We start from the raw sequence: 26940 nt of genomic DNA on the forward strand, positions 1-26940 counted from the left end.
TTCATTTCCACCTTAAACCTTGTTCGGTTATTCCCGTTATACATGGATTGGACGAGATTAAAAAAAATTAGAATACCCAAATCCACATGGATTAAGAACTAATCGAACAAGCTCTTAATCCACTCCAATCCCCAAGGGGATTCGAGGTGCTCAAAGTAGCCACGAAAGAGTAGTTGCAGATCCATCTAGGCATACAGTGACATCACCTAGCCTCCCGTGAGCAGAGCATAACCGCATAACCAGAAAGTTATGCCATGTCACAATCCGAACACGTTTTACATTCGTAAAAAGAAATTCTAAAATGTTTTAATTCGTAAAAAAAGGAATTCTAGCACTCTTTTGCTTGTTTCTGTAGCCTGTACAAAAAAAAGTAAAAGAATAACGCAAAACGAACAAACCTCGTATATGTACAGGTACAGCCAATGGGCATGCAAATTTACATTTCACATGTTGATGGCATAAGGGAAAAACTACGGACTAAGCCAAGAAATAAAAGGTTATGACTTGCGTAGGTTTTAGTCAGATGTCCGTGGCTCGTCCTTTTCATCAAGGAGCGGCCTGAGATTTGATCTCTCGGCGACAGTAAGGCCATGCTCGCTCTCTTCATTGAAACGATCGACGCTGGGGATAAATATGCCTGCAAAGACAAGATCATCTCAACTTCAGTTGAATTATCATAAAATACAAATCTATACAACAGGTATATACAAGTACTGACTACTAAGGGCTTGTTTGGTTTATAGAGACTAAATTTTAGTCCCGCTATTTTAGCCTATTTTAGTTCCTAAATTACCAAACACATGACTAAAATGGACTAATTTAGTCCCTTTGCTTGGCAATTTAGGGACTAAAAAGAACTAAAATAGATGGACTAAAAATTAGACTTTAGAAACCAAACATGTCCTAAGCATTGCGGACGACAATGTCAAACCGACGGGGGCTTTAGGTGGGGAATTTTATTTGATTCATGGATATTACATAGTATACTTGGTAGAACAGGAATATTCAAAACATACATTGTTGATCATAAGCATGCAATTATTTTTTGGGTGAATTAATGCCAAGTAGCAAGTGGTCATAACATCAAAATGCTCCTGAAGTGGGATAATGCTTTAATGAAGGTTTTTCATCAGCATGTGAAAGTCTGAAAGAAAAAAAAAGAGAACCGATAATTTGTGAAACTGTAGCCTATTATATTGTGAAACTTACCAATGAACCAGAACACAACAGCAGCGAAAAGGATGGATGTCAAAATAAGAGCTGTGGCCCTCCAATTATTGATTTTGTCCTGCATTAAGGTTCAAAAGTATCTTTCAGGGAAAAAACAAAACAAAAGCATATTACAGAAAAACATCCATGCATGTTTTAAGTGGGTTCAGGTGAGACCATAAAGATCATCCATGGTTCGCACAGAATCCTGATACACCGAAATTTCAACAAGTGATTGTACTACACGTGCCAATCTCATATTCACAGAAAAACATCCATGCATGTTTTAAGTGGGTTCAGGTGAGACCATAAAGATCATCCATGGTTCGCACAGAATCCTGATACACCGAAACAAGTGATTGTACTACACGTGCCAATCTCATATTCATGGTGGACCTATATTTAGGGAGTGTTTGAATGCAATAGAGGCATAGAGCTAATAGGTAGTTGGCTAAAAATTGATGGTGGAATTAGCTAGTTAACAAATAGCTAGCTAACTTGCTAAAAATAGTTAATAGCTGAATTATTAGCTAGCCTGTTTGAATGTCTTTAGCTAATTTTAGCAGCTAACCAGTAGCTTTAGTACATTCAAACACCCCCTTAATCATCTAGAAGAAAAATGGCAAGTTGTGGATAGTCAGTTTGCTAACTAGAATGCACCATCAACAATTACAACGAAGAAGCACCTGAAGAAGCCCAACAAGAGGTGAAGAAGGCACATCGCCAAATATATGGATTGAAACAGTGGATACGGCCATTGCCAATGGCCGCAAATGTGGCTTCACGGCGTGAAGGCATACAAAATTTACAGGTGCCTGCAAACCAAAAAAACGAAGCATATGCAGAAGTTAACTAGGTGCATGCATTTAAATACACTGAAAAAATGCTTCTGTTCAACAGCGTGAAAAGTAAACTAAAGAAGAAGCAAGTTTGTAACATAAAGCAATTATTTGTTTGTTGTACCAATACACGTGCAGAAATTACCATTGCAGGTGAATAATGATATTAAGATATAGAATGAAGTAGTATGAAAATGTTGTACAGAACAATTGAACAAAGCAATTACCTGAGTTGCGAACACTGAAAGCTCCCCAACTGCAAAGGAGGGTATGAACCCATAAAGGCTCTTGAAACAAAAAGCACCAAAGCAGAATATTGCCCCTACAAATGTCGCACCCGAAAGAAGCTGCGAGAAAAGTCTCATGAATCCACGGAAATAAACATAGCAATTTTTTGGGGGTCAACGATTGAAAGCGGTACCAAAATGACTTTGGGGTTGTTTGGTTTCTTTAGTCATCATCCTAAACTTTAGGGACTAAACCTTAGTCCCTAAAATTTCTATTTAGGTGGTGTTTGGTTCTCATTCTCACCTCCTAATTTTTAGTGACTAAAGTTTAGTCAATTTTAGTCTCTAAAATACCAAAATGGTGACTAAAATAGGTCTTCTAAAATTAGTTTCTAAGTTTAGGAGGGTGACTAAAGAAACCAAACACCCTCTTAGGAGGCCTCATTTAGTCATACCGTTTGATAGTTTAGAGAATAAAAGTGACTAAACTAGTCAACTAAAGTTTAGGAGGTGGGAACCAAACACCCCCTTAGTTAATCTCTATTCCCCAAAACTAAAGATTCATACGCATTTTGGAGGTCAATGATTCATATATAGTGCTCAGTAGTTAGTACTCCTAGATACTAGTGTGCCCATGTTAAATATCACTGTCAGGTTGAGAAAAAAGGAACAAGAATGAAGACAAATTGGCAAGCACTTACCCTAAGGTCAGGGGTGGTAATGGGCTCTAAATTTTACACTACAATTTTATGTTGGTCCAACAATCGATTATGTTGGAGCGAAGGCAAAGACGCCACCCTTCGCTCGAGGCCTTCGCTGCAGCCGCTGGTCCGCCGGAGGCAAAGCGGGCAGGGACACCCTTCGCAGGACTCGGCGCTTTGACGAAGGCCTGCGGCGACGACCTCACACGGCGCGGCCTCGTTCAGCCCCAAGGCCCACGTGTGATCCGGCCCATTGTAACGGGCCCCGCGTGGCCGCCTCTGTATTACGGGCCTGACTTGTAAAGGCAAACTTGTAATTACAGCTTGTAACCCTGCTTTATGGGAATATTCCGGGGATAAACTAGGCGTCTGAGGGCACATGCGTCCTTAACACAAGACGCTGGGCACTCAGACACCTATAAATACCCCCGCACAGTGCCCGTGAGAGGCTAGATCAACAGAGCTATTGCCCCCGTGCACGTAACCCTGTTGTCGCCGTTGTTCACCCCCGTTGGCCCACTTGCAGCAGAGAGCAAGTTCCAACATTTGGCGCCCACCGTGGGGCTCAAACCCACAACCACAAGGTTAAGAGCCTTATGCTCTACCGACTGAGCTAGACGGGCTTTGTGTTAGTAGGGTTGGTCGGCAGGAGCTGCTGTCTTTGCCGGCCGTCTCGGGTGCAGGGCGACCGGGTTCACTCCTTTCCGCCTTCTATACGGATCAGAGGCAATGACCCCGCAAGAAATAAAACACGGGTCTCCGCGCACAGCTCCGTCAGCCACCCCTGACGTGGATGAGCCAACCTCCAAAGATCTCATTGACGGAGACCGGGTCTTCGCCCTGCAGGCCTTAAACAAATACCAAGCCCAGACCAAAGCATGGCGCGACCGCGCAGTCATCCCAAAGGAGTTCAGCGCGGGGGACCTCGTACTCATCCGAACAGCTCGGACGGAGTCCAAGGGCAAGCTGGAGCCCAAGTGGGAGGGCCCCTTCATAGTCAAGACAAAAGCTTCCCCCAGCGCTTACAGGCTCGCAACGCCAGATGGCGAGGACCTGGAGCACTCCTGGAACATTGACAACCTTCGTAAATTTTTTGTTTAATTCCTAGGGCTGAGTTCGCCCTTGTAATTCACCGCAAACAATCTTGTACCGGCCCGCACTCTTTTCCTCCCGGGGGGTGAGGTTTTTAACGAGGCGGAGCCATGTAATATATGTGAGAAAAATCCCCCGCAAAAGCATGTGTCGAAAAAAGACCGCGACAACGGTCTTCGGCATTCGACCAATTCGAAGTCACCGCGAGGCTAAGCGCTAGCCACCCTCGCGTGCGACCAATCCGCGCAGAAGTCGCCTAAGGGTGCAGCCGGACTTAGCACAACAAGTGCGCAAAAATCAAAGTCTATCGCGAAGACTATCCGCGCAGAAGTCGCCTAAGGGTGCAGCCGGACTTAGCTCCACAAGTGCGCAAAAATCAAAGTCTATCGCGAAGGCTTTTCGCGCAGAAGTCGCCTAAAAGGCGCAGCCGGAGCCTACCGCAAAAACCGCCCAAGGGCGCAGCCGACCCAGTATGGCAAAAGCAGAAGCGACAGCAAGACCAATTATAATCACACTGGCACAGCACAATCAATCACACCAGTCAAAGTACACAGCGCCCTCGCAGGCACAAGCACGCGAGGGCACACTACTCCATTTTACAAACCCTTGCACATACACAAGCGAGGGCACCACGCCCTACATCGGCTCAACCTTAGGAATAATCCCCATCTCTCTATAATTAAATAACATTATCCTAAGCTCCTCACCAGCAAAAAGGCTTCGCTTGTATAATTGGCCCTCGATTAGCGCGAAGTCCCGGCTCCGATGCTCGAGGCGCTTCGCCTCACTGACGTCGGTTGGGTGATAGTATCCCTGTAGAAACAGGGTTATTGGGGCCCGCCAGTCTTCGGTCATGATTAGGTGGACTATACGGTGGCCCTCGCTATCATTTGTTATTTGGAGCCCTTCGGGGCTTCGGACGGCTGGCGTGCCGATGGTGTGAAAGAATACGTCGGAGGGCAGGGGCTCGCCCCTGGCGGCGGCCTTGGCTAGTGCATCGGCCTCCTCATTCTTGGCCCTGTCCACATGCTGTAGGGTGAATCCCTTGAACTGCCTCTCGAGACTTCGGATAGCCGCGAGGTATTGCATGAGCGCGGGGTCTTTTGCTGCATAGTCTTTTTCGACCTGACCGGCGACTATCTTGGAGTCTGTTTTGATGATACAGGTGGTGACTCCGAGGGCCCTTAGCTTGCGGAGGCCGAGGATGACTGCTTCATACTCTGCTATGTTGTTTGTACATTTGTCGGATTCCAGAGCGAAGCTGAGGCGTGCTGCATATCTGTGTTTGACTCCGGCTGGTGAGGTGATGACTGCAGCGACGCCTGCCCCCGCATGACACCATGCGCCGTCGCAATGGATAGTCCAGACCTTTTCTGTGGATGGGTCCGGCTGTGTTACTGGCCCAGTCCAGTCGACGACGAAGTCTGCCAGGACTTGCGATTTGATGGCTGTCCTGGGCTCGAAGCTGATGTGGTAGCCGGAGAGCTCGGCTGCCCACTTGGCGATTCTCACTGATGCCTCCGGGTTCCTGAATAGTTCGCCGAGTCCCCTGTCCGAGGTGACTCGGACCTTGAATGCTTCAAAATAATGGCGCAGCTTGCGCGAGGACATAACAACTGCGTAAGCAATCTTCTCCAGCTCTGTCATGTTGCATTTGGATGGTGTCAGGACTTCGGAGACATAATAAACAGGGCACTGTCTGACTGCGCCTTCGACTGTCTGCTCCTGCACTAGTGCCGCGCTGACCGCGTGCGGCGAAGCCGCGACATAGAGCAATAAGGGGAGCGAGGAGTCTGGGCTTGTGAGGATGGCCAGCTCCGCCAGGTACTGTTTTAATGAGGCGAAGGCCGCTGCTTGCTCCGGTCCCCAAGCGAAGTCCTTCGCGCCGCGGAGGGTTTTGAGGAAGGGGAGACTTCGCTCGGCGGACCTGGAGATGAATCTATTGAGGGCGGCCATCCTGCCTGTCAGGCGCTGGACGTCCCTGGCGGACTGCGGAGGCGACATATCGACGATGGCCTGGATCTTGGTTGGGTTGGCCTCGATGCCTCGGCGGGACACCAGGTAGCCCAATATCTTGCCCTGGCGGACACCGAAAACGCACTTTTCCGGGTTTAGGCGGAGTCGTGCATCTCGCATGCTCGCGAATGTTTCCGCCAGGTCGGCGAGGTGGTCCTCCTTATTTTTGCTGGCGACGACGATGTCGTCCACATATGTGAATACGTTTCTGCCGACCTGCCCTTCGAGCACCGTTTTGGTGAGTCTGGAGAAGGTGGACCCGACATTCTTGAGACCCTCCGGCATTCTGACAAAGCAATAAGTGCCGAAGGGTGTTATAAAGCTGGTGCTGGCCTTGTCTTCCTCCTTCATGTATATCTGGTGATAGCCGGAGAAGCAGTCGAGGAGGGACATGACCTCGCATCCGGCCGCGCTATCGACTATTTTGTCGATCCGTGGCAACGGGAAATTGTCCTTTGGGCAGGACTTATTGAGACTGGTGAAGTCTATGCACATGCGCCATTTTCCGCTTTTCTTCTGCACCATCACAACATTGGAGAGCCACGTGGGGTAAGCCACCGGCTCGATGAATTTAGCCTCCAGGAGGCGATGCACCTCCGCCTTGGCGGCTTCTGTCTTTTCATCTGACATCTTGCGAAGCTTCTGCTTTTTGGGTCGCACCGAAGGGTCAATCCCCAGGCTGTGTTCGATTATGGCTCGGCTGACTCCGACCAGATCGAGGGCAGACCAGGCGAAGACATCTTTATTCTTGGCCAGGCAGCAGAGAAGTTTCTCTTCTTCAAGTGACGTGAGGTCTTCGCTGATAGTTACAGTCTGCTTGGGCGTGGCCTGATCGAGGGGGACAGTCTTGGTCCCGTCTTGGCACTGCAACTGTGCCTTGTCGTGCTGCTTGTCGGTTGGGCTAGCCGGCGCAGGGACTTCGCGCTGGGTCGTGAGACAGTGTACATTTCTCTGACCGGGCACGAAGTCCCGCTCTATGTTGCGCGCCATCTGCTGGTTGCCGTAGATTGTGATGGCGCCCAGCGGGCCTGGTATCTTCATACATAGGTACAACCCGTGGATGGCGGCTTCGAATTTGTTGATGGAGCCTCGGCCCATGATGGCGTTGTATGGATATACCATGTCGACAATGTCGAAGGTTATTTGCTCACTTCGGGCATTGGGTGCTACACCGAAGGAGAGGGGCAACTCTATCTTGCCAACTGGAAAGGTGCCCTTGCCGCCGAAACCATACAACGGGTTGTCCGAAGGCTTCAGCAAGCTGTGGCTTATACCCATGCGGTCGAAGGCGTGGAGGAAGATGATGTCCGCCTGACTGCCGTTGTCGACAAGGACTTTGTGTAAGTCCCAACCTGCCACGCTGCAGTTGATGACCATTGCGTCGATGTGGGGGGTGCTGCGCAGGTCGACGTCTCGCGCGTCGAAGGTTAGCGGTATGTGGGACCACTTCGTCTGCACGACTGGGCCAGTGACGGCGACATGGTTGATGCTGCGGTAGTGGTCCCGCTTCTGCCGCTTGGTGTCGAAGTCGGTGCTTGACCCCCCTGTTATCATGTGAATGACTCCGCGATAAGGTTGATCGGCGAAGTCTTCTTGCTTTGGGGGATGGGGAATGTTTTGGTGTTGCTGGTGTGGTGGTGGGGGTGGAGGAGGTACGATTTGTACTTCCTGATGATGTTGGTAAGCGTGGTGCGGTGGATGCGGAGCGGGGGCGTGGACGTATGGTGGAGGGGGTGGCTGGTAGTTATGCGCGACAATTCTGGGATTGTCGGCCGGCTGCGCCCTCGCCATTCTATCTCTGGTGGCCTTCGTCTCGGGGCAGTCTTTGGTCTGGTGGGCGCAGTCTTCGCCGTGGAAAAGGCAATAGAACCGGCGCGGCGGCTGCTGCGCCCGCCCTCGACCCCTGCCGCGCGTTCCATTTCCGCGGCCTTGGGGGGGATATTCCTGGCGGCGAGGGGGGTCAGCAGCAGGCTGTTGGTTGACGATGTTGTGGACTTGCTGCTGACTGCGGCTGTCTCGACTGGAGTCTGGCTGCGAAGTCCTTGTCCACGTGCGGCTGGACTGCGGAGTCTGACTGTTGGGTTTCCGTTGCGACTCGACCTTGCGCTGGTGGAGCTCTTCGGATTTGGCATATTTTTCGAAGAGCTGATATAGCTCCTGCAAGCTCTTGGGTGGATCCCTGATACAATGGCTGTAGAGGACGCCGGCCCGAAGGCCATTGATGGCGTAGTGGATAGCGATCTGATCGTCGACAGAGGGCAGCTGTGACTTGAGTGTTAAGAACTTGCGGTAATACTCCCGCAGAGTCTCCTTTTCCAGCTGTTTGCAAAGCGAGAGCTCGGCCAAAGCGTCGGTGTCTGGACGGTACCCCTGGAAGTTGAGGAGGAACTTATCCCTGAGACTTCGCCACGAATCAATGGACAGCGGGGGCAATCTGGTGAACCAGGTGAGTGCTGGGCCCTCTAGGGCGATGATGAAAGACTTTGCCATTGTGACGTCGTCCCCTCCGGCTGATGCAACGGCGACTTGGTAACTCATGATGTATTGCGCCGGATCGGTGCTGCCGTTGTACTTGGGGTATGCCCCCGCTCGAAAGTTGGCTGGCCAAGGCGTCACTTGCAGGTGTGGCGCCAGGGGACTTCGCTCGTCGAGGTAGTTGATCCCTTAGAATGGCGCGCCGTGCTGGGGGGCGTAGTCATGCTGGGGGAAACGCGGGTTCTCCGGCTGCGCCCGGTGCTGCAGGGGTTGGCCGTGCTGTCGGCCGAGGTAGCCTTCGCGCATGTCCTCCGGCTGAGCGCGTTGTTGGAGGGGTGGTTCTTGCTGCAAACCGAGGTGGCCTTCGCGCTGCATCAGCGCGATCTCGCGCTCGAGGTCTTGGGCTTTCTGCTCCTCGTCGCGTATCATTTGTCGCACTTTGGCTAATGCGGAAACACGTTGGCGCTTGGCCTCCAGTATCTCTTTCTGCCTCTGGAGATTGCGGTTCCTGAGGCGCAGGGCGCGCAGCTGCAGCTGTTCTTCTGTTGAGACGCCGAGGGCCTCACCATCCTCGGTGAGGTCGGCGCCTTCCAGTGGGGCGAAGCCTGGGGGCGGCTGCGACTGTCCTTCGGTTCCGCAGGTGCGGAAGGTGTCGTCTTCGCCGGTGTGGGGGACATTGTCCTCAATGGGCTCTTGGTGGGTGGATTGGGTGAGGGCGAGGGCCTTGCCCTTTCTTGCGGCCAGCAGTGCTGCCTTCGCAGCCTCGTCAGCCTTGGGGTTAGCTCTCTTGGGTGCCATCGCGGGTGGTTTTGTCGTAGCACGAACGGTGGGCGCCAAAGGGAGCAGCGGAGGAAAAGGAGCAGCAAGACGGCGGGCGGCTAGGGTTTTACGGAGCGCGGAAAGCAGAATTCAAACAGCGCCGCCCCCGCCCCCTTTTATAGGCAGGGCGCGGCTCCTCGGGAAACCCACAACCCGACAGGCCGCGACGCTTCGGGAAACCCGCAATCCAACAGTACGCCGTCCATCAACGGTCACATCAAAAACCCCCGCGGAACCACTTCGAGCGAGGGCAGCGTCTCCGCCATCTAGCGACGTCTTCGGCACCAGGTGACTTTGTCGAACTGGTCCCTCGGAGGGCAAATGTTGGAGCGAAGGCAAAGACGCCACCCTTCGCTCGAGGCCTTCGCTGCAGCCGCTGGTCCGCCGGAGGCAAAGCGGGCAGGGACACCCTTCGCAGGACTCGGCGCTTTGACGAAGGCCTGCGGCGACGACCTCACACGGCGCGGCCTCGTTCAGCCCCAAGGCCCACGTGTGATCCGGCCCATTGTAACGGGCCCCGCGTGGCCGCCTCTGTATTACGGGCCTGACTTGTAAAGGCAAACTTGTAATTACAGCTTGTAACCCTGCTTTATGGGAATATTCCGGGGATAAACTAGGCGTCTGAGGGCACATGCGTCCTTAACACAAGACGCTGGGCACTCAGACACCTATAAATACCCCCGCACAGTGCCCGTGAGAGGCTAGATCAACAGAGCTATTGCCCCCGTGCACGTAACCCTGTTGTCGCCGTTGTTCACCCCCGTTGGCCCACTTGCAGCAGAGAGCAAGTTCCAACAGATTAAATCCCTTCACAAGAGAAAGGTTGACAGCCTGTTTCTGAAGCTTGACATTTCTAAGGCCTTTGACTCGGTATCGTGGGCTTTCCTTCTTGAAGTTTTATCTCACCTGGGTTTCGGTCCTATTTGGCGCAATTTGATTTCAAATCTGCTGGCTACAGCTTCTACGCAAGTGTTATTAAATGGGTCTCCTGGAATCCATATAAAGCATCGGAGAGGTCTTCGTCAGGGAGACCCTCTCTCTCCTATGTTGTTTGTGCTGATCATGGACGTGCTTAGCAGTCTATTTAGGGCTGCTGAATGTAGGGGATTGCTGCATAGTTTGGAAAGGGCAGGAGTCCGTAATAGGCTTTCTATCTACGCTGATGATGTGGTCCTGTTTGTTAAACCTATTGAGGAAGATCTGAAATGTGTTAGATTAATTCTGAATTGTTTTGGGTCAGCCTCTGGATTGGTTACCAATTTGAATAAGAGTTATGCTATTCCTATCAGATGTGAGGAGCATGTGGTTCAAGAGGGCTGCAATGTGCTGAGGTGCAGTTTGGCCTCATTTCCTTGCTCTTACTTGGGGCTGCCAATCTCAGACAGGAAGCTGAAGCGAAATGATCTTAAGATGTGGATAGATAAAATTGCAGACAGACTCCCTAACTGGAAGGCTCGTTTATTGAACCTGGCCGGCAGGACAACATTGGTGCGGTTTGTCTTATCAGCCATCCCAATTTATCTCCTTATTGCAATTAAAATTCCCAAATGGGTTATTAAATCAATTGACAAGATTCGCAGAGGGTTTCTTTGGAAAGGGCGAAAGGAGGTGAATGGTGGAAGTTGTGCTGTTCCCTGGGAGAGTGTGACAAGGCCATTAAGTTTAGGGGGTCTTGGTGTTCCTAATTTGCAATTGATGAGTTGGGCACTGCAGGCTAAGTGGCTTTGGCTAGAGAAGACTGATCCAACTCGGCCGTGGCTTGGTTTGTGTATCCCTGTGCAGCAGCAAGTTAGACAATTTTTTAATGCTTCGGTGATCTCTGTTGTTGGGAATGGGACCAATATTTTTTTCTGGTCAGACAGATGGCTGAATGGGCAGAGGATACAGGATTTCGCACCTGAAGTTGTTAATATGGTGAGCAGCAAGCCATTTAGTTCGAGAACTGTTGCTCAGGCGTTGCATAATGGGCAATGGGTTCGCGATATCACGAATCCTTTATCTTTGATTGGTCTTCATCAGTATTTGCAGCTGTGGGATGCTTTAAGTGGAGTGGTGCTTAATCTGGAGGAGGACAGACATGTGTGGGTGCACTCGAGCTCTGGTGTTTTCTCTTCCAAATCTTGTTATTCGGCGTTGTTTATGGGAGCTATTATTTTCCAGCCATGGAAATGGGTGTGGAAGTCGTGGGCACCCCCCAAATGCAAATTTTTTATTTGGCTGGCGATAAGGAATAAATGTTGGACTGCGGATAGACTTCAGAGGAAAGGATTACCTCACCCGGTGGTCTGTCCACTTTGTGATCAAGAGCAGGAAACTATATTGCACCTCTTGTGCTCCTGCAGTTTCGCTAGACAATTTTGGCATATTATATTTTCAGCTTTGAGGATGGGTCATCTTACGCCTACTAGGGAGGCGGGCTCTTTTGTGGATTGGTGGGGCAAGGTGCATAGAAGGGTCCCCAAACATATCAGAAAAGGTTTCCATAGTCTCATTATCCTGGGGGCCTGGTGTTTATGGCTGCATCGCAATAGGGCGGTTTTTGATGGTGTCAGCCCGTCATTAAGCACCATTCAGAGGCTTTTCTTGGATGAGGTGGAGTGCTGGTGTTTGGCTGGTGCGAAGCAGCTCGAGAGTCTTGGGCTTCTGGCTGCATTTGCTAGGGGGGCTAGGGCTTTTCCTAGTGTATGAGGCTACACTGTTTTATTTTCTTTGTTTTTTTGCCTGTTAGGGCTTTGTACTTTGGTCCATTTCGGACCTTTCTCTCTTTCAATATAATGACGCGCAGTTCTCCTGCGTGTTCGAGAAAAAAAAAATTAAGGATCGGGCTCTATTTCTATTCATTTTTTGAACTCAAATTAATTAAGGGCTCAAACGAATTCTAAAGTGACATTTGGATCATAATCCATTACCATCCCTACCTATCCCTACCTAGAGCCGTTTGGATCCTTTCATTTTACGGGGCGTTTGGATCCCTTCATTTTAAAGGAATTAGAATTCACTCAATAAAATAACTTATTTAGTTTGGAATTTGGCATTCCACCACTTTCCAAAGTTCAGATATAAGCTTATCTCAAATTCATAGGGTGGATGATAGGAAATGATTTTATGCATGAGTAGAATTTGTTTCTACTCTGTAACGTATATGACACTCTTCATTCCACTCTTCTATAGTAAAAATGTAGCACATAAATATCTATGACATCTTGCTAATAATAGTATACAAATATATTTTGTATAAAAGCGAATTATCTTAATTAATATATGCCTAAATTACTATTATTAGAATGGAATTCAATTCCAGTGATCCAAACGGGGCGTTAGAGGAATTGGAATCAACTAAATGGATTAGGCTATTTGGCTTAGAATTTGTTATTCCACGGCTTTCCTAAGTCAATATATAAGCCTGTTTTAAATTTCATAGGGTGGGGGCCATGCTGTGTTCCTACCCTGCAACTTATAGCGCACTCTTCAGCTCGCTTCACTATATTAAAAATGCAACATATAAGGATTTCCCTTGTATGACTATCAATAGTATAGAAATATTTTTTTCTCGAACGCGCAGGAGAAATGTGCATCATTATATTAAGATGCGAAAAAAGGTCCAAAATGGACCGATACAATCATATTAGCTTAATTAATCTGTGTACAAGTTATAATTATTAGAATTAATTCAGTTCCAACGATCTAAATGGGCCATAAATGAATATAAAATAGAAAAGTACATGAATTGATACTGTATGCCCTGTCCTTAGTTAATATTCAAATGGTAAATGCATGAACTGATTATTACATGTCAGTGTCATATATAAAAATGGTAAATGCACTGACATTTGAGGTCAACCATCTAGCTGACTCATGAAAAGGCAATTAAAAAGCATATATTAAGGCTTCTGAAAATGTTAGCTTGCATCCTACTTCATAAATTAAAAACAAAACAAAGATGTGTTTCTAATGGACAAAGACAAAACTGTCATTTATGAAAATATTGAAATATATACTCCCTCCGTCCCAAATCAAAATTCATTTTAGATGTTTAAAATATGTGTCTAGATTTTTTTCTCTTGAATACGCAGGAGAGCTGCGTATTTTTGTATTAAGAAGAAGAATAAAATGGGGAGAAAAAACCCCAGTACAAAGGTATTACATTTGGCAATCCAAAACCAAAAAACACTCCCCAAACAACTAAGACACCTAAGACACCTCTTCTAAATGAAAGAAAGAGAGCGCTTTGGCTCCAGCCATACGCCAACCCATCAACTCCTCCCTTGCAGCTGCCAACACCACCGCAGCGCTAGGGTTACAGTTATAAAAAACACACCTATTTCTATGCTTCCACAAAGTCCATGCACCCAAAATGACAAGAGAATTGAATCCCTTGGATAAAGGCATGCCCACCCTGGCAGCACTATTCCTCCACCAGGTTTCAAAACAGACGTCATCATGGGAAGGGCAGAGCTCCTGGAAACCACCCGACCGCAGAAGGCTGAACCAAAACTGTTTTGCAAAACTGCACTGAACCAGCAAATGGTTGATAGTTTCTTCCATCTGGTCGCATAAAGGGCAGGACTCTGGGTGATCCAGGCCACGCTTAGCAAGTCTGTCAGCCGTCCAACATCTATCGTGCTCCACAAGCCAGAGGAAGAATTTACACTTTCCTGGAGCCCAGGATTTCCAAATGCGTTCAGCAGGCTCAAAGCTAACAGAGCCAAGAAGCAAAGCCCTGTAAGCTGAACTAGCCGAGTATTCACCTGATTCACTGAACCCCCAGGTATGTACATCAGGAACATCCGGCTGCAGAACCATCCCCTCGAGTAAGTCACAAAGGTCCATGAGATTAGCAAGGGCTGTAACAGAAATAGCCCCTCTCAGATCAGCCAACCAATTGAGATCAGGCAAGGCATCCTTGACCAGGCGCCTAGAGGCAATACGCTTGGGCACCATACCGAAGACAGCAGGTGCCACCTCCTTAATACATTTGCCATTCAGCCAACGATCCTTCCAAAACAGAGTATCAGACCCATCTCCCAAATGAGTGATAACAGCCGCAGCCAACAAGCTTTGCACAATGTCGCAAGTTTGAATCTGGAAGTCCGACCATGGCTTAGTCCTATCAGATTTTTGCAGCCAAGGCCACCTAGCCCGCAGCGCCCAGCTCATGATCTGAAGATCACTAATACCCAGACCCCCCAGGTCCTTGGGTCTAGTGACTTTGGGCCAAGTCAGCAGACAATGGCCACCATTCACCTCCTTCCTCCCTCTCCACAGAAAGCCTCGTCTAAGCTTATCAATTGCTTTAAAAGCCCAAGAAGGGATGTCCAACGCCAGAGCAGCATAAATCATTCTTGATGTCATCACAAATTGAACATAAATGGCTCTACCAGCCTTTGTCATCAGATCAGCTTTCCACCCAGGCAACTGTGCTGCAGTTTTATCGACAATTGCTTGAATTTGACTTCTCCTAAGCTTTCCAAGAGAAAGCGGGAGGCCAAGGTACTGAGAGGGAAATTCCGAAATGGAACATGGAAGGAGCTCCTGAACACAAGCAAGATCCGCCTCAGAACATCGGATAGGAAAAACATTACTCTTCTGAACGTTGGTCTTTAGACCGGACGCATCCCCAAAAATCCGAAGGATTTCCAGAATCAGATTTATGTCTGAAGGCACCAGCTTGAGGAAAACCACCGCATCATCCGCGTATAAAGAGAATCGGTGCTGCAAACTGTTCGTGGAAAGAGAGTGAAGCAGCCCTTCATCAGAGGCCCTCTGGATCAGCAAGTTGAGAGTGTCCATGACTAAGATGAACAACATTGGAGATAAAGGGTCCCCCTGCCGAAGACCCCGCTGGTGAGCAATGTAGTCCCCGGGAACACCATTTAATAAAATTCTCGTCGAAGAAGAGGCTAACAGCCCACAAATGATGTCACGCCAGATCTGCCCAAAACCCAACTTCTGCAAGACTTCTAGCAAGAAAGCCCAAGATACCGAATCAAAAGCCTTAGAAATGTCGAGCTTGAAAAGAATGCGGGCTTGCCTTTGACGATGAAGAAACCTTGCAGTGTGCTGCACAAGCATGAAATTGTCTAAGATAAATCTTTTCTTAATGAACGCTGTTTGATTCGGAGAAACCATATCATTCAAATGCCGAGCCAATCTGTTGGCCATCATCTTTGTTACTAACTTTGCGAAACTATGGACAAGGCTGATCGGACGAAAATCTTTCACTTGGGTTGCACCCTCAACCTTAGGCAGAAGAGTGATAAACGCTGAATTGAGCAGCCCCATGTTCCTAAATTTCCGAGCCCAAACACAAGAGATCGCTGCCATAACATCAGCTTTGATTGTTACCCAACAAACCTTGTAGAAACGGCCGGTGAAACCATCCGGGCCCGGAGCTTTATCCGACGGCATAGATTTTACAGTACCCCAAACTTCTTCCTCTGAGAAAGGCACATCTAGCTCATTGAGATTGAACGAAGGCATCTCCAGGGCATCAAGATTAAGAGAATTTTCTCTCCCCAAAGCAGTCCCGAGCAAGGCATCATAGAAATGGAACAACTCATCAGCCTTATCCTCATGTGATGTCAAAATAAGCCCTTCACTTGTAGATAATGAGCCAATAAAATTCTTCTTCTTTCTTAATCTAGCCTGAGCATGGAACAGGGAAGTATGAGCGTCCCCTTCTTTCAACCAATTAATTCTGGACCGAAGACGGGCTATAGATCTCGACAAGGAGGAGAGCACCAAGATGTGCTTCTTAAGGGTACGCCTTAACCAATCCTCACTTGGAGATAATATGTGTCTAGATTCATCATCATCCATACAAATATAGACATAAAAATCAAGAGCTAAAACAAATACTCCCTCTATCCTAAAATATAGTTTTTCTAGCCTCTTTTCCGTGCACATTCGAATGAATGATAGCGAATGTAGACATACATACAAACTACATCCGTAGATTAATTAATTAATGTATATTTAGCCTAAAACGAACTATATTTTGGGACGGAGGGGGTACTATTTTGGGACGGAGGGACTAGTATTTTATTACCTTGAAGGCATTAGGAATAGTAGACCCTATCTTGTCAAGGATGAAACCTCCTGCTAGTGATCCAATAATTCCACACACTATAGTAATTCCACCAAACATAAGATCTGCACTCCCCTGATGTCCAAAATGCAAAGTGAAAAGTTACCCAGTGAACAAATAATGTACTGAGTTGTGATGGATTATGAAATACAGCGTTATAATGAACAAATATGCTAAGACATTGCCGAATGTGAGTTAAAGACAGGGCATTTACCATATTGTAGATCTCTTGACCTGCCTTTGGGCCCCAGTAGGAATAAGCACCAATGACGAAATTGTAGGATATATAACCTGAAATAATGTAGGTATAAAGTAAACTCCAAAACCATAAGTAGAGGTACAAAAACAATGGTACACATAAGACAACGAGAGGCAATCTAACCTAAAACAACGATGACAAAAACCTTCTCTTGTAGTAGTTCTTTCATATCTTTGCTGAAGCGACCAATTTCAGTCATGATACCGTGGCAAAAACTGGACCTGGAGGATCAAAACAGTACTAAGCCTTTATATATCATTAAAAGGTCCAGAAAAGACCTTTATGCACATAACAGCAGTAAACCAGCAAGTTGGTAACTCATAATCACTTTAAAAGCTAAGGCAATTATTTTTATACACGTGTACAACTCAGGTAAATTATCAATTTATCATATTAAACAATACTCCCTTTGTTATAAATTATAAGATATTTTGGCTTTTCTAGATACATTCCTTTAATTATGTATTTAGACACATAGGGTATATCTAAGTGCATAGCAAAATCTATGTATCTAGAAAAGTCAAAACATCTTATAAAGTTATAATTTGGAATAGAGGGACTACATTATACGAAGGCAATACATATGAAACAACCCAATATTTCACCACTTGCAGAAAAATGAGATTTCTGGAGGTTCTTACAAGGAGAACTTTTGTGGAACCTTCCCTGAAAGATCCTCAATTCCACCAGGCAAAACATGCTTTGTCGCATTATTATCTGGAAAGAAGAAATCATATAGACATGCAAAATAAGGGAGAATTACTGAATTAGCCATAACCCAAGAGGAGGCAGCTTGCCAGCTTCTACTTATCATGAACCATGTTGCATAATAAAACTAGGCCTTAGCAAACAGGCTTTAGGCGTATTGAGAAGGTCACCAAGGAAACATATATATAACTTGGTTGATATTTCTTCCCTAGAAATAAAGTTACCATTTTGTATTTAAAAGGGAAATTAAAATAAGGCAATGTCCTTGCTAAAACACCCGTCTTATTCAAGAACCATTGTTTACGTTATCAAAATTTGAGATGCTTATGAATGCCAACCTAGTATTCGTCTTCAAGAAAAACAGAAATTGCGTTAACCCATTATAGAATTACTTCTCTGCAACTCTGAATTGTTTCTTTAACAAAGACGGACGGAAGCGCGAGAAGATGACAGAATCCAAAGAAACTTCAGGAATCAGCATAAAGAATAAAGTGCTCTGATGGAGACTACTGTTTCTATTGCTCTGTCAAAAACTAAATTGCATTCAAGAACCATTAAGTCTCCAGTACTAGGGTAAAGGCACATACTTATCTGATCTTGAACCTCAGGATTAAGCATCTGGCCATATTCTTTTGTTGTGTTGTGAGCAAATCCTGGTAAAGAAAACCGCAAGTCCCCAAAGAGGCACAAAAGGTGAAGAAAATTATGTATCACTAGATAAATACCAAGCTGTAATTTCTATTGCATACTAGTATTTGTTAGAGTACCCGTTAGGGTTTTGGGGTTAGCCCCTTGTAATTACAGTCTCACCCCTGTGTAATGGGCCAGGCCCATCTAACTTGGTCTATTAATACAAACACCCAACCCCGGGTTAGGGTTAAGGTTTCCCACAGTATTGTTTGCTTATGAAATAAGAAACACACAGAAGAGAAAGCAATACCTTTGAGGTTTAGTGGCTTTATTACAAAACCAAGAATAACAAAAGGAACCATCAATATTGACTCTCCCCAGAAAGCAGCACGCCAGTTCAGATATTTTCCAACCTAAAGAGAAGTAACATATTTTTTTTAGTCTGTTCATGCAAATTGACAATATAGCTTTGCAAAAATAAGCTCAATAATAAAGAATGAGTCCCATTCTTTTAATGACCATACAACAACAATAACTAAGTCTTTTAGTCTCAAGCCAGTTGGGGTAGGCTAGAGTTGAAACCCAACAGAAGCCACCTTTTTATTATCATTTTGAAAGATAATTTATAGTATCATTTGACTACCAAAACAGTACCCATTTCCACTGCCAGAAACAAAGAAGCCATGGAACGGAAAACAAATAGTAATTTGACGGGGTATTTAGTGGGCAGAGACGCCAGAGATGAGATTGCAAGGATCAGGTGCTTCATAAAATAATTCTGAAAACATTTGTTACACAAACAAAATAACAAGAAAAACAGAGTTCATTATAAGACTTACCAGTCCGCCATAAACATAGCCTAATGCTATCCCAGTTGGTATACACATGTAGAACATACCAAGCCATGCTGTTTTCTGGTAACAGTAAGTAGAAGTCATTGGCCGTAAGAGACATGACATACTATAAATAACAGTAACCACTAGCGAAAAATTGTAGCATAGCTTCATGAAAGAATTGTTTGAATTAATCTTATGCGCACCTATGGCCCAAACCCAACTCTGGACAAGTCTATCCCATAGGTACCAGGCCCCCTGGACATTTGTCCTTGTTTCATACAGAAAGGCAAACCTAGAATTATACAATTTCACTATCCAAGTATCCAGTCTGGGATTAAACTCCCTGCAGTTAGAACATAGGCAACTATATATTTTGGACAAGTGTCCTGCCTATGAAGGTATGTTTCAAGGTGCACACATATTCAGGCTTTGGAAAAGAATTCGGAAGACCTGGGCACCTGGTAAGTGCAGGTTCTTTATGTGGTTGGTGGCACACAACAGATACTGGACCACACATGGCCTTGTCTGATATGGTCTCCCTCATCCTGAAAGATGACCATTATGTGATTAGACTGATGAAATGCTAAACCACCTGCTCACCACTCGTGTTTTTGCCCGCAAATGTGACTTTATGTCCTGCGGAAGGTTGGTTTATAATCCTTGTCTCCACAGTCAGATGCCACCTCCTTTGAATTGGTGGGCTTCTGTCAGCGATAGAGTTGATGGCCAGGTCCGTAAAGGCTTAAATCCAATCATCATCTAGGAGCATTGGCAATCCGGACTCACCGCAATCAATGTGTTTTCGACAGTGTTTCCCCCTTTCTGATTGGTGGTCATATTGTGTCTCTAGTTTTGAGTTTAGCTTTTGGAGTTTGGCCAGGGCTTTGCGGTGTGTCTTATCTCCCCCCCACCCCCACTTTGGAATCTAATGATTGATCCGGGTCATTTTTCATGTTTTATTTTCTGTTAGGAGTGTGTAATCTCCCTCTTATTTGGAAATGTACAGGCTCTAATCCCCCTTTATTCTCATTGATATAATGATATGCAGCTCTCGTACGTATTAAAAAATAAATTGGATATGTGTTACAGTAGAGAAATCACAAGAGCAATAGTGCAACAACATAACCTGAGCTACCGGTGCATTGTCATCAATGAATGGAGCTGCGAGACTTATAAATGAAGCTTCGCCAACGCCAACAAACCTGAGTTTCAAAAATTTTGAATAAATGACAATGTGATTAGAAGAGTGCCAATGAATCTTTCTTAACAGATACTTGATAGTTGGTAGCAATGATAAAGCACTTACATGCGGCATATAGTAATTGACCAGAAATCAAATGATACTCCACAACCAGCTGTTGCGATAGTCCACACTAACAAGCCAACACCAATAAGCCTGAAAGGATTATATCTGCAGAGAAGGGATATAACTGGTTGGAAAACTGAACTGATAGCATTCCAAAAGGTTGGGATAGGGGGGGGAGAGAGAAGGGAGCATGAAACAGGTAACAACATTCTAGATTATCCAACGATGGTTTAGAATTTTGTGACCAGAATTTTTTTTCATAGATCTGGCATGGTTATTATTTGACCAATGTTGAATATTTAATTCATGCATATTCTACGACTCAGTATTTATTTCAGACGTCCTAAATATTTTCTGTTTTACTTGCAAAGGTGCACGTACTGCTATTCTGATTAGACAGAATGCTCAGATTAACCCAATGGACCGTCAGGTACGTCCCTTCCCCTCCCTTCCCGCGCGACCCCGCCCCTCCCCTGCCGACGCTTGCACTCCCCAATGCCCCTCGCCGGCGCCCACTCCGGGTCCGGCGGCCACCTTACAGGGGAGCGCCGCCGCTCCTCCCTCCTCCCATTTAGCCCCCCTGCAGGCGGCCGCTCCCTCCCATCCTCCCCCTCTGTGCGAAGCTCCGTCCAGGACTGGTGGGCGGACCAAACAGGATCGCTGGCGCGCGGACTGTGGCGGATCCTGCAGCTCCGCTGGGAGCGTCCCTGCTGGCCCTTCCTTCCGCGACGTGGTCCTGCGCTCCTGGCCCTCTTCTCCGGCCAGTCGGACTCCCAGGTCTGAGCCACGGGCGTCGCGGTGTAGGGAGCTCCGGGCTGCGGCTCTTCAGCCGTCGGTCGTGGGGGGCACTGTGAAGGACGCCGGCGCTGCTGATGGATGGAAGACTGTTGAGTCCCGGCGCTCCAGGCGGCTGCGCCTGAAGGCTGCCAATTTCCAGCGCACTGCACCTACCAATCTCTCCGGCAGGTGCTTCAACTGCTTCTCCCATAATCACCTGGTACGTGACTGTCGTTCAAGGACAAGATGCTTCAAGTGCTGTGGGCTTGGACATAAGGCATCCCGGTGCTCGGAGGCTCCAGATCGTGCTCAGATTTCCACAGCTGTTCCCAAGCAGTCGGTGTGGTCACGTCTTGGTGGTGTCGCCCCAGGCAAAGCTTCTGTCTGGTCCCGTCTTCGAAAGCAGCAACCTCCTGGGAACTTGCAGTCTGTCTGGAGCAGACTTTCCCCTCCGTCTTCTGGTGGTTTGTGCCTGACGAAGCGATCTATTCAACCTGCAGCGCCTCGGAAGGTTTGGCGTAGGAAGACTTCGGTGGCTGCAACTTCAGGCAGCCAGTATTTGTCTCCAGAAATGGTTTCTGACCTTGCTGGGGGTGCTGATGCCGTCAATATTAGGGGCCGCTCTCGCCGGCGTCACTCTCGCAAGAGACGGAAACCACCCACCCCTCCCAGAGATGATGGGAGCAGGATTTGTTTGCAGCCCCATCTGCCTTCTTCAGGACTCGTACCCCCATGTTTGCTAGGTTGGAGCCACGCCATGACTGTTGCCGAGGAAGATCTTCGTTTGGCAGTGGTTGTCTCGGTGATCAGCAACCGTGACTCAGTTTCTGAATTCGAAGTGGCATCCCTGCTCTCACCAAGATTGGAAATCACTGAAGACTCCCTTGTTCTCCGTCGCTTATCACCAAGTAGTTTTCTGCTGGTTCTCCCGTCTGAAGACATGGCTCAAAGGCTCGACACGAGGTGGTCCATTCAGCGGGCTGCAACTTTCACAGTGGTCTGCAAGCGATGGTCTAGATTTTTCAACTCTTCTGGCAGAACCCTTCCTCAGCTGGTTAACCTGGAATTAGATGGCATCCCAGTGCACGTGTGGGAGACGGCTACGGTGGAGCATTTAATAAATCCATTTGCTTGGCTATTTAAGGTGCACTCAGATACCTCTGGCCTGAGTGACCTGGTTTCCTTCAGATGTTCTGCCTGGTGCATTGATACATCCATGATTCCGGAGTCACGGGAGCTCTGGATTACTGAGCCTCTGCAGGCACCTACTGGAGATTCGCAAGGAGTCATTTCTCTGGGTTATACAGTGAAGATCAGATGGTCTATTTCTTCTTTAGCTGCTGCTGCTCCTTTGGTCTCTGCCTCACCGTCGTCGCCCCGTGATCATGATGATGGCCCTCGGTCATACCGGCGGTTCCGGTCACACTCTCCACGTGGGCGACCACGGGATGGCATCAATGCTAGCAATCTTGAGGAGCTGGGACAGCAACGTCGTTCAGCCAAAGATAGACTGGGTCCCAGATGCTTGGATTCCAAACAAACGAATCATATCCCTTCTGATTTGGACAATTCTGTGGATGGCCCTTGCTGCGATCTCAACGGAGAACACCGTGCGGGCCTAGAGACTCCCCACGGGGATGACTCGGCTCCGGTGCACATTGAAGAGCAAGCCCAACATGCTGTTTTTTCTGATCAAATGGACTGCATTCTCTTTGGGCAGCAGAATTTCACTGGAGATTTGTGCTTGGTTCCAAATCTCATTCACCGTGCGGGCCTTGAGGCTCCCTTCGGAGAGGCTTCGGCTCCGGTGCACATTGAAAACCAATGCAGCGACCACACTACTGAACACCGTGCGGGCCTTGAGAATCCCCACGGGGATGACTCGGCTCCGGTGCACACTGAAGAGCAAGCTCAACATGCTGTTTTTTCTGACCAGTCGAACTGCAATCCTAGTGGGCAGCAGAGTATTACTAGAGAATTGTGCTCGGTTCCAAGTACCAAACACCGTGCGGGCCTGGAGGCTCCCTTAGGAGAGGCCTCGGCTCCGGTGCATTTTGAGGAACATTCCCATCAGCATTGTTTCCAAAGACAGGCCGCTGCAACATCAGAAAGAAGGCTCATAGAGGCACCAAGCCTGCTCGTTTATCATAGAAAAAAGAAGCATAATAAGCCGCTAGTTGAAATTGCTGAAGAAACAACGGAAAATAATATTATTCCAGCCCTGCAGATGGAAGGCACGGACCCTGTAACAGCCAAAAAAGAGGTATTCCTTAAACAAATTGTGGAAGAAGTCTCTGGTATTCTGCCAGCACCAGCAATTCCAGGCACGGACTCTGATGAAAATGCAGTGCCCACGGCGCGAGAGGTCAGCCTGGCAGTTACTACTGATGATAGTCAGTCAGCTTTACAGGAGACCCAAACAAACAGTACACAGCCCATGAACAAACAATTCCTGGATAAACTTTCCAAAAAGATCTCAGGCCTTCTTGCAACACCAGGGGACCCCCCTTTTATGACGTTGAAAAATGCCCAAATTGCAGAAATTATCCCACGCCGCAGCCGTCGAATTGCTGGCGTGGGAGTTGAATTTGACAAGATGGACTTATCTTCAAGAACCACAAAGAAAGTCATGCAGGCCTTGAAAGTGATTGGGGACCCTGGGGCAGTCACCCAGCAAGCCAGAGAAGACTATCTGAAAGTGTTCTCCACTGAACTTCCTGTTTCACATATTGAGGCGCTGGCGTCCTTTTTTGGATGGGTGGTGCCAGATGATCTCAAGTTGGGAAGTACCAGTGTTGGCATTAGTGCCTGTTAAATTGTCGTTTAGAGGTCGCTGATGTAAGTGGTTTGTAATGGATCCAAAAAAATCTTGAGCTGGAATGTAAGGGGTCTGAATTCTGCATCTAGACAATGTTCTGTTAGAACGTGCATTGATGCTTGTGGTGCAGACGTTATCTGTCTTCAGGAAACAAAAATGCAGGAAATCAGCAGAGGAAAGATGCTGACTATTTTGGGAGCAGATTTTGATCAGTATATAATGCTGCCATCAGATGGTGCTAGTGGGGGAATTCTGATTTCATGGAAAAAGCATATCAAGGTGACAGGGCTTAACAGAGTGGATTCTTATAGTATCTCCTTGCAATTTCAGAGAATTACTGGGCAGTCTTGGTGGCTGACCTGTGTCTACGGACCTCAAAGTAATACTGAAAAGATCCTTTTTCTCCAAGAGTTGAGGCATATCAGAAGCATCTGCTCTGAGCCTTGGGTAATTGTGGGAGACTTTAATCTCATCTACAAGGCTGAAGACAAGAATAATGATAATATTAATAGAACTATGATGGGTCGTTTCAGAAAGTTTATCAATGATGTTGGCCTGATTGATACTCCCCTTGTTGGTCGCAAATATACGTGGTCTAACCATCAAACTTCACCAACACTGGTCAGACTGGATAGAGTTCTATGCACTACCGATTGGGATGCATTGTTTCCTAACCATCTCCTTCAAAGTGCTGCTTCAGAGGACTCAGATCACTGCCCACTGATTCTTGGGCTTAACAGTATGTGTTCTGGCAAGCGTCGGTTTCATTTTGAATCCTTTTGGCCAAAATTGGAAGGGTTCCAAGATGTAGTTTCGGAAGCTTGGAATTCAGTTAGTGAAAGAAGCTGCCCTTTCCTGACATTTGATCTGAAATTGAAATCAACTGCCAAGGCTCTGCAGGGATGGAGTGCTAAGAAGGTTGGCCATGTGTCCTCCCAGTTGGCACTTGCTAGAGAAATTCTTCATCAGTTGGAGATCGCCCAAGACTCTCGACTCTTGTCACCATTGGAGGTTTGGCTCTTGAGAGGTCTTAAAAAGCATTCCTTAGCCCTTGCCTCCCTCAAGCGCACTATTGCCCGCCTTCGGTCCAGAATCAGTTGGATTAAGGAAGGCGATGCCAACTCCAAACTTTTTCATATGCATGCTAGGCACAGGCAAAGGAAGAACTTTGTTGCCAAGATTGTTTCAGGGGTGCACACATTCACTGACCACGGCGAGAAGGCCAGAGCGGTAGATGAGTTTTATTTCAAGCTTCTGGGCTGCAAGGAGGACAGATCCTTGACTGTTGATTTGGATTACCTGGGTCTACCTTCACATGACCTGTCTGATTTAGATGCGCAGATTGGTGAAAATGAGGTTCTGGAATCCATAATGCAGCTTCCTTCAGACAAGGCTCCAGGGCCTGATGGGTACACAGGTAGATTTTATAAGGTTTGTTGGCCAATTATCAAAAGGGATGTGATGGCTGTTATTGCTGCAATTTGGTGCAGAAAATTTCAGCAGTTTGGGAGACTTAACACTGCATTTGTTACCCTTATCCCTAAGAAGGAGGGGGCTGAGGAGGTGAAAGACTTTTGACCTATCAGTTTGGTACATAGCATTGCTAAGCTTGTCACCAAGTTGATGGCCAACAGATTGTCCCAGCGACTGCATGATCTAGTGTCTCTAAGGCAGAGTGCCTTTATTAAAGGCCGTTTCATCCAAGACAACTTCATGTTGGTCCAGCAGACTGCTAGATTGCTTCACCAGCAAGGCCAACCAAGGGTTCTTTTAAAGCTTGACATCACTAAAGCCTTTGATTCTGTATCTTGGCCTTTTCTGCTTGAAGTCCTCCAGCAATTGGGTTTTGGGCAGATTTGGAGAGATACCTTGTGTGGCCTTTTAGCAACTGCCTCCACACAGGTTCTACTCAATGGAGTTCCGGGGCACACCATCCACCATTTGAGAGGACTGCGGCAAGGGGATCCCCTCTCCCCTATGCTTTTTATTTTAGTAATGGACATCCTTGGATGTATGGTGGCTAAAGCGGATGAGGAGGGACAGCTTCAGCCTCTCTCCTCCAAACCACTACACCACAGAATTTCGCTTTATGCTGATGACGCAGTTCTATTCTTCCACCCAAGGGAGAGTGAAATCCATACTGTTCTAGGCATTCTGAATCTGTTTGGAGAAGCTTCAGGATTAAAAACTAATATTCAGAAAAGCAGTGTGTATCCAATTCGATGTGGTCAGGAAGAGCTGGTCACCCTCAATGATTGGCTCCCCTGCGATCTCTCGTCTTTCCCCTGCAAATACCTTGGTCTGCCTTTGTCTCTAAAAAGGCTGTCCAAAAATCAGATGCAGCCCATTATTGACAAAGTGGCTGATCAACTTTCTGGGTGGAAAGCGGATCTCATGACAAGGGCAGGCAGAAGAGTGCAGGTTCAGTATGTGATGACTGGCATGCTTATATATCTAGTCATGGCAGTTGACATACCCACAGCCTCGCTCAAAGCTATTGACAAGATCAGAAAAGGTTTTCTCTGGCGTGGAAGGAAAGAGGTCAGAGGAGGACATTGTTTAGTAGCTTGGGGAAGAGTCTGTAGACCTCTGGAAATTGGTGGACTTGGGATTTCTAGTCTTAAAGAACTAGGATGGGCCTTAAGAATGAGATGGCTGTGGCTGCGCAAAACAGATCCGGATAGGCCTTGGGCCTCATTGCCCTTGCAGATATCCAACAAAATAAAGGCCTTTTTCTACACTGCCCTGCTCACTAACATTGGGAATGGGTCTTCAACCTTATTTTGGCAAGATCGTTGGGTCCACGGAAAGAATATTGAAGACATTGCTCCTCGGCTGCTTGCAGCGGTGCCAAAAAGGATTAGGAACAACAGAACTGTGCTTGAGGCCTTGACAGACAGAAAATGGTTAACTGATATTAAAGGGGCCTTGACAGTAGGTGTCTTTGCCGATCTGCTTGATCTCTGGGATGAACTTCAAAATGTCCAGCTTTATCCAGACAGGGAGGATAAGCATATTTTCAGGTTCGCTAATGATGGAATTTATTCAGCAAAAGCAGCGTATAATGGCCTCTTCATCGGGTCGACCATGGCTAAGTATTGGGATCTTATTTGGAAAACCTGGTCCCCTCCCAAATGTAAA

General features: G+C 47.2%; 1 protein-coding gene and 1 non-coding gene across 2 annotated transcripts in view; both read right to left on the minus strand.

The window, feature by feature from the left end:
- Nucleotides 1–286: 286 nt before the first annotated feature.
- Nucleotides 287–26940, minus strand: part of LOC100285732 (uncharacterized) — a 36135-nt gene continuing 9481 nt past the window's right edge. Inside the window, exons 4-16 of the mRNA NM_001372328.1 lie at nt 20205–20309; nt 20025–20100; nt 18902–18976; nt 18373–18475; nt 18020–18085; nt 17366–17441; nt 16848–16945; nt 16680–16756; nt 16427–16540; nt 2276–2395; nt 1896–2024; nt 1210–1288; nt 287–637 (exon numbers count right to left, since the gene is read on the minus strand). Coding sequence (NP_001359257.1) covers nt 516–637; nt 1210–1288; nt 1896–2024; nt 2276–2395; nt 16427–16540; nt 16680–16756; nt 16848–16945; nt 17366–17441; nt 18020–18085; nt 18373–18475; nt 18902–18976; nt 20025–20100; nt 20205–20309 — 1240 coding nt within the window. The 3' untranslated portion in view covers nt 287–515. The remainder of the gene's footprint in view (nt 638–1209; nt 1289–1895; nt 2025–2275; nt 2396–16426; nt 16541–16679; nt 16757–16847; nt 16946–17365; nt 17442–18019; nt 18086–18372; nt 18476–18901; nt 18977–20024; nt 20101–20204; nt 20310–26940) is intronic.
- Nucleotides 3527–3599, minus strand: TRNAK-CUU (transfer RNA lysine (anticodon CUU)). The gene has a single exon. It is a non-coding gene; the product is annotated as a tRNA-Lys (tRNA).

The sequence above is a fragment of the Zea mays genome, chromosome 2, assembly GCF_902167145.1.
Source record: "Zea mays cultivar B73 chromosome 2, Zm-B73-REFERENCE-NAM-5.0, whole genome shotgun sequence".
NCBI lineage: Eukaryota > Viridiplantae > Streptophyta > Magnoliopsida > Poales > Poaceae > Zea > Zea mays.